At 43.5% G+C, this 12,331-nt stretch overlaps 1 protein-coding gene across 4 annotated transcripts in view; it reads right to left on the reverse strand.

Moving 5' to 3' along the window:
- Nucleotides 1-12,331, reverse strand: part of MDGA2 (MAM domain containing glycosylphosphatidylinositol anchor 2) — a 1,595,858-nt gene that overhangs the window by 719,052 nt on the left and 864,475 nt on the right. For all 4 annotated transcript variants that reach the window (XM_086937278.1, XM_086937277.1, XM_086937275.1 and 1 more), the window contains exon 5: nt 6,177-6,309. In XM_086937278.1, coding sequence (XP_086793404.1) covers nt 6,177-6,309 — 133 coding nt within the window. The remainder of the gene's footprint in view (nt 1-6,176; nt 6,310-12,331) is intronic.

Raw genomic sequence — 12,331 nt, forward strand, 5'->3', positions numbered from 1 at the left:
TGCATTGATATTTTAGAGCACCTATTAGGGGATCCACCTACAGCCTTTCACCTCCCAACCCAAGAGCAACATCTGTGGCAACCCCCAGGGCTCCTCGGTCAGCCCCAGCTTCTTCAACACCTACATGACACCACTGGCTGATATTGTCTGCACGCATGGACTCAACATCATTTCATACGCCAACATCCAACTCATCCTCTCCCTCACTGAAGACATCACCACCACTAGATCCAGGAACACCATGACCAGCATTACTGACTGGATGAGGTCTAACTACCTGAAGCTGAACAAAGCCAAGACGGAAGTGCTCACCTTTGGAAATAACACCTCCTCCTAGGATGACACATGGTGGCCCACCACACTCGGACAAACCCAGACCCCCGCAAACCACCCACCACATCCTCAAAAATTTCTTCAGATGAAACCCCGTCAACACCAGGAAAACAATCACTCAAGCCCTAGTCTCCAGCCATCTTGACTACGGACACACACTCTATGCAGGTAACAATACACAGCTCCTCTAAATAATTCATACCATACAGAACACCATAGCCAGATTCCTCCTAAACCTGTCCAAATGAACCAGAATCACCCCCCCCCCCACCTCAGAAGCCTCCACTGGCTTCCCATCCAGAAGAGATGCCAATTCAAGCTTCTGACGTACGCCTAAAAAGCCCTCCACAGCATCGGACCTTCCTACACTTATTACCGCCTGACCTTCCACCAGCCTGCCAGACAACTCCGCTCTGCCTCCCTTGCCCTCTCACACATCCCACACATCAGAAAGAGACTCAAGACCTGGATGTTTGACTGAAGACCCTCAGGACTTTAGCACCTGGATACCCCTCAAGGTGATAAACCCCACTATACAAATACCTGATTGATTGATTTATCTAAAAACTTAAAAAGTAGATTAGGTACATTACTGTGAAACAAAGGTATGCACATGCAAATGTGACATATGCAGTAAATGTTTTGGTTGTTGTGTTTTGTTTTTTCATTATCACTATTTCTTCTGATATGTTTTACCTTCTCAGGCAGCATCAGAAAGGGTTTCTTTGTAATTTTCCTCTTCCTTTAAAATCTGATTGAGAAACAGTTCTCTGTTTAAAAGCTCTCTGTTTCCATGGCTTCCAAACCAGACGAAGAGCAGTTTTGCCTTGTTCGATTTCCACTTAGATTTGTTCTGGGTTGCATTGATAATATGTTTCCGTCAAGGTAGTTTCAAAATGCTTAGTCATATCAGAGTCTCACGCAGTTATGAAGTAAAAAAAAACAATAAATCAAAAAGTCATCACTTTTTGGATTGTTACATCAAATGTTGGTACAATCAAAGTTTCTGCTTCTGTTGGTTTAAATCCCTGGAAAACTGCTGTGCAGCTTGTCGAGTAAGTATTGTTTTCACAAAAGGGGTATGAAGTAGGCTCCACTTTACTTGTATGTAATTTTGTGACTGGCAGGGACAGCAACAATGGGGTTACATGTGCTTCCAGGGAAAAGTGCATTTATGGAAATCTCTATTAGCAAAACGTTTTCAAGAACCTATTTCCTTCAATGTTTTCAAATGAACCCATCTTGGTGAAGGTCTATGGGTTGAAAAAATTCCCTTCAGTCAGTATGAAAGTATGAAAAACATTTATTGTTTGGTTATTTAAAATCATTACAATTAGAAAACACTTTGTAGTGAATAAAAAGAAAAAAAGATTAAAAAATGAGCCGTTAATACAAAAGTTAAAAACAATGATATTACAAACTACATTGGACCAGAGAATCCCAGATTTAAGTTTACATGATTTTCAAATGACATACTTTACATGAAATAATCCCTTTAGTCTAATTTTCCTGGAACTCATGGAATCCTTGTTTCTCCTTTACATCCCTGAATATCCTATTTCTTTCCATTGCCCATCTACATTCGTTTCATTCTTCATTGGTCTTTCTGTACCAAAACGCTTATGCCCCCAACTTCCCATACTATGTTGCTTATCTTGACCACAGAACATTACTCCTGCCTACACTATTGTAATTTTAACCCTCTCTATACCCTAGTACCGCTATGTTTTTGTACGCCCTCGTTTCTCTTCCTCCTGGCTATACCCTTGGCCCTCAAACCTTAACTATGTCAACTGTCTTTAACCTCCATGTCTTAAAACTGCTTTTCCCTAGCTCCTTCAAGTGCACCTATACTCTACTTCCCCAAAATCGGTGTAAACCCCGAAGCTCTTACAACTACATTAGAATCTCTACAACTACATTTACTTTTACCCTTCCTATCTCTAGCTGTGCCTAAACCGTACAATTTCTAACACTTACTATACAATAGTATATCAACTGCCATAGAGTATACGCATACCCACACACTTTTAACACTATCCCCATGTACACCTTAACACCTTTCAACCAATCAAACAGGATTTGTATAGTGCTGCTTATCACTCGTGAGGGTATTCAGGCACTGCGGGGGTGCTGCTGCTGAGGGACGGTAGCCGAATAAACAGGTTTATAGGCCTTTCCTGCTTTATGTTTGCCTAACCCTATTTCTTCTACGATTACTCATACCCTAGTATTTCTACATATGTACATATGCCTAGTTGCTTTACCCTTACCTTTACCCCAGTGCCTTCACCCCACCCTATACCATAACACCTCTATCCCCTGCCTATAAATTAATAACTGTAGCCCCACCTCTGTCCTTTAACTATACTCCAGTATCCGCCTCTTCCCAGTCCACTAATAGTGTTCCTTTCTCTCCTTTACTATTTTTATGCTATTACCTAGTCCCTCTTTCACATTACCTTTTTGTTGTTTGTTTTATTTTATTTCCAATATTATTTGGAGGAGTACTTTTTCTCATTCTGCAAATTGTCCGAAATGGAGTTTCACCAGCTTTGGATAACCAGGCTGTTGTTCTTCATTTTTTATTTTCTAATCAAGCAGAAGTAGCCAACATTTTACTGGCCAATGTGCACAAATTACATTATTGGACATTCAGAGAATAATCTATTCCATTATTTTGTATTTGTGCCATTACAGACCAAGATTAGCCACATATTTGTTATTCTTAGAAAAATCCCTAGAGCTACAATCCACCCCAAAGAGCTGCCATCGTCCTTGAAAATGGTAATACAAGCAATCCCAGGCATGTTGTGTCCTTGAAGGGCATCATCTAAGTAATAGAACATATGTAGGATTTATGTAGCATGAGCCCAGTCAAAAGGCAGTGAAGAGATGCACAGGGCCCAAGGCAAAGAAAGCGTGAACATGTGATTAGAGGGGTAGTTCAATTCAATTCAAAAGAAACTTTATTTGGTTATTCCTAACCATAAAGTGCATTTCATAAATATTATAATGTACATTTGCAGTCTCTGCTCCCCGGGGCTTTATGTCCATCAAAATTCCAGTATGTTGCCGCTTTTACTGGAAATCTTGTCAGTAAGGCCTTTCTTAGGGCTGCCCATGCAATCATGGTCTGCTCCTTTTCAAATTCCCCGACTTGTGGACATGCTGATACACAATAACCATTATTTGATCTGCATTGACTCCTTGTAATTTTTTTTTTTAAAGTTGTAACATGCTCTTTCTTTTGATTTGCTTGTTTGTTGCAGCTTGAGATTGATTCTCAAAACTTGGAGAAGGTGGCCACTTTCAGGGTGTAGGTAGATTTCAAAGGAGTTCACCATGGGGAATACCTATTCGCTGGCAAATTTGTAGTCTATAATAGATTGACTCTTTCCTCTTAAAAATCAAATCGCTGCTGGACTGTCTTTCTTTTTTCTTTCCATTCAGAATAGTTAACCCTTGTGCTTAGAGGGAAAGCTGGTTTCTGAGAGTGAATATTGGCTGTTACTGAATCATGATGTAGTAAACATTAAAGAGGAGTGTCTTCAGCTACTTCCTAAATTGGGGCACAGTTGTGGTAAATAGGGAAAGATAATTATTTGAAAACCTTACAAAAATATAGATTGGTACCTATCACTTCCATTGCCTACATTTGCATGACCCAATTGTGCCCTCATGTATCGGTTTTGTTGATTACCACCGTCAAGGTCAAATCTGAAACTCCAAACCTATATTCTTAGGGTTTATTGGGGTATTTTAATTCCGTCAGGCATTCCTTCCTCCAACCCTCACACATTTAACAATATCTGTAGCATCAATATTTCCTATAAAGGGAGAATACTGCATAGTATTACTCAAATATTTTGGATGGTTTAAGCAGTTGAAATATCAGAATGAAATGTAACCAAACACATGTTGTAGCCATGGGGTTCGTATTTGTATTGTGCCTATCACTTTAATTATCAGTCACATAAAAAATACAATGTTGTTAGTAATGATGGTCTGAGAGTAACTACATTCTCTTGTTCCTCATTTTCTGTTTCCTTCATCTTATGATGAAAGCAATACATTAGAAGCAGTCTGTACTTTTTACCCCAGTAGAGTGTTGATAAGGTGTGCTGTAGAGTGAATTGTTGCTTCTGATAATATTCATGTTTCTTTAAACCTCTGAGGTTGCTTTAGTGTTCGCCTGACTACTGTTATTCATAAAACTTGTACATGAAATACATAGGGAGAGAGGATGTTTGTCAGCCAGCTGCATTTACTAGCTTGTTGAATTGTCATTCACATTCTGCTTCCACCTACCACTGCATACAACATGAGCACTGAGTTAATCCACCTCACCAATTGCTACATTATCTTTGATTGACTGAACAAAGCATGTACACATTGTTTACATTCCCTCAAAATAGTTCCTTTCTCTTCAATGACAAAGTTCTTTCAAAGTGAGTTTTTCAAAAAATGTTTGTATCAAGTCCTAAAAAAGCTGCTATTCATATTACCTGTGTTCAGGTGCTCAAATAGATGGTGATTTATTTACTATCTCCTTTTAAAGTTGCTGTTATATACTGTTTTATAGACATTTTCACATTGTAGATGCCTGCAATGTGAGTGCTTTCATGGGTGATAATTTCTCATTGTCACATTCACAAAAATAACAGTAAAATGATTACCACGACTGAAATGCTTGTTTTTTTAAAATAAATAATACATAATATTAGTAAAACAGCTTCATCAGTATGTCTATTAAATGTAGCATTTTCATTTCAAGCATATGGTGGCCACACTTACGTGGCAGCCTGTGTTCTTTTTTGGTTTTATTTTTGGGGCATCAGCTTGCAGTACAAATTGTACAAAACAAATTGCACCATTATGCCAAAGCCGGACCTATTTGCTTTGCCAGTGTTGCTTCTGCATTGTATTTGTCTCACAAATTCCCACTAGAATATAGCAGTGTGTGACAGTTTTTGGATTTGATGAGAATGACTCACCTATATTTTGGAATGTATATTGTCCGTTTCAGATTGTAAAAAGTAAAATGGATTAAATCAAACTGTTGAAACAGCAGCAATTGTTTTTTCTTCTCTTATTTGACACAGCAAGACTGCTCTCCCTTTTCAGATCCTCACCATTCACTGTGTTTATTCTATCTCTTATGCTTTTTAAAACAAGGTTTGGCATTTGATCTAGGAAAAGTATTCTCCATCACAGGACACCACGCAGCATTTCTGTGAACTGTACGAAACACAACTTTTTTTTACAGCATTGTGGTGGGGACAAACGTAATACAAAGAGATTTCCATAATGCTCTAAACATCTAGGGGCCGATTCCGATCCAGTAAAAAGCACTCTGAATAGCCGTTTGGAGCGTTTTTCCCATATGAATTGTACGCCATGTACGCTGGGTGTACGGCGCGAACCTCCCATGATCGCAGGGGTACGTGCCGTATCCCTGCGATCATGGTGGGTACGCGCCGTAAGGTGTGTATGTGATTGTGCGCTTTTCCGTACGAATCGCGCTTACCTGAAGTGGACCGAACAACTCGCGTCCTGATACCCCGGTCTGGATCGTACTCGTCGGGTCGTACGGAGTGTGTACGAGTCGTACGGAGACGGCTCCGGATGCGATTCGTACGGACGGTAATTTTACCGGATAGGAATCGGGCCCTTACTGTACCATAAAAAGAAAGCCTGTAGTGTTTCTTATGCATGAAAACAGAAACACATAATAACAATTTTTCTTGTTTCAGTTAAGAAAAGATTATCTTGCATGATTTATGCTTATTCACTAACTATAAAATGTGATTAAACATTGACTTGTTAATGTAGTCACATACCTGTTCGATTGGATAGCCTAAATGACACCATCTTATCGGGAATGTCACATACGTTCCTTACAGAAGCAATACAGCTGTAATTAGCGTAGTCTTGTGGTCTGAGATTCTTCAGTTTCAGTATTTTCGTTTCCCCCTGCAACAATTAGAAGAAAGGGTGAAAGATATGAAATTACATTTATGGTTTTTGAGATAACAATGTTTAGCATGCTGGGAATGTACGTACAATAATTTAGCATGTTACAAGCATTTTAGAATGTCATTGAATACAGCAAGATATTGGTAAAAAAGTCGGTAGTAACCCAGAGCGCACACAGGGCATGGGGCCCTTACGAGCTTTGAAAGGCTCCCTCTAAATATGAAACTAAAACATACATATTACTTTCAAACTCTACCTAAAGAGCCATAGGTTATGAGCACCTTCAAACAGTTGGATGACACTATCAACTACCACTATCTCTAAAATTAGCTACATAAAAGGCCTGCTTTGAATCACCACCACAAAACACACAAGAAGATGGACGGAATGTTGCACAATGGCAAAACATTCACCCCCAGTCACAGATCTGGGTTTAATCCATTGTTATTTTGCTCACCAAGCCCCCCAGTTCAGACATGGCCATATGCAAATCAGTCTTGACCCTGTGCCTCATGGGAACAGTCCGGCCCGGACTGCAAAGCCATGTCTTTCCTGGACTGGAATTAAACATCCTAGGACCGGTTTCTGGCTATCAGCCGTCTTCAGCCAGGATAGCTAGACTCCAATGGCTTAGTGAGAAAGGGACCCACGTCTGGGCATACCCTTCCCACATAGGGTGAACAGCAAAACACACAAGATGAAGGACGGAATGTTGCACAATGGCAACACATTCACCCCAAGTCACAGATCTGGGTTTAATCCATCATTATTTTGATCACCAAGCCCCCCCAGTTCAGACATGGCCGTATGCAAATCAGTCTTGACCCTGTGCCTCATGGGATCAGTCCAGCCCAAACTGCCAAGCCATGTCTTTCCTGGACTGGAATCAAGCATCCTAGGACCGGTTTCTGGCTATCAGCCATCTTCAGCCAGGATAGCTTGACTCCAGTGGTTAGTGAGCAAGGGACCCACGTCTGGGCTTGCCCTTCCCACAAAGGGTGAATAGCAAAACACACAAGATGATGGACGGAATGTTGCACAATGGCAAAACATTCACCCCCAGTCACAGATCTGGGTTTAATCCATCGTTATTTTGCTCACCAAGCCCCCCCCAGTTCAGACATGGCCATATACAAATCAGTCTTGACCCTGTGCCTCATGGGAACAGTCCAGCCCGAACTGCCAAGCCATGTCTTTCCTGGACTGGAATCAAGCATCCTAGAACTGGTTTCTGTCTATCAGCCGTCTTCAGCCAGGGTGGTGTGGAGTGCAAAAAAACGATGGATTTAGGCCCAGATCTCTGTACTGGTGAATGTATGACATTGTTCTGCATTCTGTCCATCAACTGTTGTTTTTGCTCAATCACCACCACTACATCGTCAAGTAATTATTAAATGTATCTTACCACTTCCACAACCACATACCATTCCACCTTACTCCTACCTTACATCTACCTCGTCTTTGATAATTAGATTATTATTTAGTGTTAATTATTTCTTAGCTGAATTTATTAACTTTTCTTGTGTAAAGTAAGTATTATTTTATTTAATTGGTATCCTTATCATACCACTTATATTTGACTGAATTGAGACAATGAATCTTACCCCTCTAACTTCCAATACTTTCCCTACTGTGCACAGACAGGAGTAGGAGTAGTGAATTGAATCAGTCCGAAGTCCAACACTTTCCCTACTGTTGTACAGACCTGAGTCTGAATAGTAAATGTTAGCCCTCCAAAGTTCAATTTTTCCCTACTGTTGCATAGACTGGAGTGGACATAGTAAATCTACGCCCTCCGAAATCCAATGTTTTCTGTACTGTTGCACAGAATAGAGTGGAAATAGTTAATCTTACCCCGCCGAAGTCCAGTGCTGCACCTATTTTTGTACAGACTGAAGGTGAAATTGTTAATCTTACCCCTCATAAGTCCAATACGTTTCCTGCTGGTGACCTGTTTGGAGTAGGCATATTAAATGTAACCTGTACTGTTGCATAAACAGGAGTGGGAACAGTATATCTAATATTTTCACACTTCAACACTTTCTGAATATTGTTTAAATATATTTACTAATATTATTATTATTATTATCACTACTAATACTAATATTAACTCTTATTAACATTATTATTATCATTATGTGTTTTATTATTTGTATATATATGTGTGTGTGTATATATATATATAATTTTTGTATGTTATAGTTTCTTATAATTAATTAAAGTGATAATTTATTTAATTTATTGCAGTTGACATTTAATTTTGTAAATGTTTCACACATATATATGCTTTTCATTGTAGTAAACATAAAAAAGTCAAAACATTTAAAATATATATTTTTATATGTTTCTAATATACATATGTATCAATAAAGATAGACACACACATATATGTGTGTTTAAATTAGTATATATTTATATATTGTACTACATTTTATATAAAGGTATTTAACTTACATTATATTAATATGTTATATTAACAATTTAAATATTTACTATATTAAACTATATGTAAACATTAAAAAACAATCTTTTTGTGTGTTTTTGTAACAATATTAGTCTGAAATTATATTTCTTTTCTATTTTTTTACTTATCATTATGAGTATAGGGACACAATATTTTTGTGATCAATATTTTTGACACAAATCTTTGTAGCAGAATATTGTTGTTTTCACTATTTTGTCAGTGATTCTGGGCTTTTGTCAATATGTTGAAGTGAGCATGAGGCAAGAGATGCTAATAACCTTATTGTCCTCTTGCAGCTAACCATTAAACACTGTTTATGGCATTTGCTGTTCAACAGGGTACGACAGATAGTAGCTTACATCTTGTAGAGATCGCTGTAAGCTATCTTGACTCACTAACCCAGTCAATTTTGCAAAATTACCTGCAGGGTAAACACTAAACATAATTATAAAACTGTAACTGATAATTAGATTGAGCAAAAGGATTTTAATCTGCTTGATAAGTAATGTAAATATAATGATGTTTAAAGATTAACAAGATGGCATTTTCAAGCAGCTCATATGAAAACTGAACTAATTAAAACAATCAGGTCAAATGTTTCCTAAAATGAAGCAGGGGTCGGGCGTGGCCTGAGGCGTCAAGATGGCGATCGCACTCTAAGAGTGCTCTAGACCCCTCCGTCATCCGCCTCGAATCCTGATACCTGCAGCTGTCATCCGAGTCCCCTACCTGCTTGTAGGGCTCCCTCGGATGGCATACTCTGCACTGGCCCGTCTGGACTGCTGCTCAGGGCTTCAGGTGCCCTTTTGTGATCTGGCTTCCTCGAGGCCCTGGGGCTGCAACATGGGGGATGCCGCCGTGATCTGAGAGCAACCGCGGAACAATCCACTTGGAGGCGCCGGTCGGCGCTGCACCTCCTCACCCACTGATGGTGCCACGAACCATCGTCCGGCCACGGAGTGCTGCTCTGGCCGTCTGCCAGCCTATTGTGGCTCCAGTTCCTCTGTGCACCACATGCGTAAAATGGCAGCCTCCGGCGCCCTCGGACAGTGAACTGTTGAGCTGGGCATCCGCCTTGGGGCTCTGTGGATCTGGTGCGGGCCACGGAGTAGTGGCTGCGGCGTGAGTGGTGGCATGCTGCTGTGCGGCGTACTCTGAGCGGTTTCACTGCACCGCTCCTACCGTCTGAGGCCACATCGGGACCCAGCAGGAGAGAAATCACTCGGTGAGTGGGGATGAGTGCGGGGATCAGCTGTTGCATCGGGCAGCGGTGCGGGAGGTCGCGCTGAGGCAGCCCGCCCCCCCCTTGTTGACTCCGGCGCCGCGGCCTATCTGAGCTGCTAATTCCCCCGGTGCCTTGATGCAGCTCCCAGTGTGGTGGGACAGCCTGGAGGGGGGTGTGGGTGCCGATCGACTGTGCAATTCGGGTAGTGGGGAGCCCCCCAGGGTTGCCCGTGGAGTTGCTGGCTTCGGCCTTGGGGCCTGAGTCCCTTGCCACCCAGCGCTCGGCCAGCGTGTCGGCTGGCACCTGCTGCATCATACTGTCTGTGATAGGTAGCACCTTCAGACCCTTCCACCGGGCTGGCCCTGGGGCTGCATGATCTTTGTGCGGATTCCTCCGGTGAGGGGGGGAGGAGACCGGCTGTCAGTTCGAACAGTGGCACAGGCAGATGCTCGTGCCCCCACCTTCTCTTCCAGGATCTGGTGCTGTGAGGCATTCTTTTCCCCCTTGACCGCTGTGAGGCTGATTCCTGGAGCGCTGTCCTGAGCCGACTCGAGGATTTGGGGCATGGTGTCCGGTGTTTGAGAGTCTACTCCTCTCTGACGCTGGCGGCCTGCCACATACAGCTGACCTCCTGCCTGGCCTGAGGATTGCGTCACCCCTGGTGGGCACATTGGGGACCCGCTGTCAGGTCAGACAGCGGTGCGTCAGAAGGGCGAGCCCCCCGCGGGACTGGCGCTGTGGGATGTCTCTTGACCCCCTTCTCGTCAGGACACAGGTTATTTTGGGGTTGATGTCCCTCGTGGTACTGGAAGGGCCGTCTCGTGCGGACCCTGCTGTGTGAGAGGGGGTGAGGCTGGTAGCACTGCCTGCCGGGCAGGCGGTGTTGGGCCTGCCGTCTTCTACCCCATCAAACTGAGCTCCTTCACCGCCGGGTGGCTACTCTTGAGTTCCTGGGCTCCGCACAGGACCCTTTAGTAACAACCTGGGCCCTTTGTAAGCTGATGGGAGTCTTAGCCCTCTGGCAAAACCTCCTGACTATTGGGTTCCCCCCACATGACTAGCAGTTGCCACCCAATCACTGATAAGACCTGCCACCAACTATGGGGAGGGACAGGGCTCCCAAATCCACACCTGCCCCCACGCAGACGGAAGAGACCGGTTCACTACATTTGAGCAAGAATCCCCTTGGAAGGCGGCTGGGGGTTCTCCTCCCCCGCAGGGCGGGGATCTCGACACCATCCTCCAGTCCATTAGCGCATCACAATCATCCGTTGAGGGGAAGATAGGAGAAATCAAAGTGGATGTGTCCCTTCTCTGACAGGACCGTCGTAACGCCACAGCGAGGCTGACAGAAGCTGAGTCTTGCATATCCACGGTGGAACAATTGAAAGAACAAGTGGCCTACCTCCGCACTCATACCCGGGAGCTGCACTGGTGGGCTGAGGATGCCGAAAAATGCACACGCCGTAAAAAACTCCGCCTGGTGGGGTTTTCGGAGGGGGTTGTAACGGGTCAGGTGGCCACATTTGTCGAGACCTGGTTTACATTATGGATGCCTGAAAACACCTTATCATCGTGGTTCGTGGTAGAAAGAGCTCACATGTCCCTTGCACCCCAGCCGCCCCCGGGCGCTCTGTCTCGCCCTATCATCCTGAAGGTTCTTAATTTCAAGGACCGGGACGCCATCCTGAGAGCGGCACGTGTTGCAGGCCCTCTCAAATTTCAAAACAATTCCATTATGGTATTCCCGGACTACATTAGGGAGGTACAAGAACTCTGGCACTCCTACACGGACGTTAAGAAGAAACTGATGTCCTCAGTCTACAATATCAGCTCCAGTTCCCAGCCCACCTGTGAGTTATTTTCCAGAACAAAACACAATTCTTCGATTTGCCCCAGGCAGCATGGACATTTCCTGACGGAGGAGTGGCCACTCCGTCAGAGGCGTGCTCCTCTCTGGGATTTGCGGGCTCCCAGGCAGAGGGGCTGTGTTCATTGGGACGCCGCACACAGTCCCGTAGGGGACAGCATGCACAGGCAGCAACACCTCGGTCCCTGAGTGTGGCGGCTCATGGGCATAGGGACTCCTCCAGCCAGTCCGGCTCCTGCCTCGCACCAGGCACCGTTCTACTGAGGGACCTCCCAGACAGTCCTCATCGCCAACCCGGGTGGGATCTCCCGGTCGAGACTTAGACCTTTCCCACACTCTCACTCTCTAAGGGCCAGCTCGGCTAGGTATGTTCTCCTTTTCAACACTGGGACGGGTCACTCCATCGGGGGGGAGTCCTTGAAACTGGTTGACTAATAAGTACATTCACCTTGTTCTGATG

The sequence above is a fragment of the Lissotriton vulgaris genome, chromosome 9 (assembly GCF_964263255.1).
Source record: "Lissotriton vulgaris chromosome 9, aLisVul1.2, whole genome shotgun sequence".
Taxonomy (NCBI): Eukaryota; Metazoa; Chordata; class Amphibia; order Caudata; family Salamandridae; genus Lissotriton; species Lissotriton vulgaris.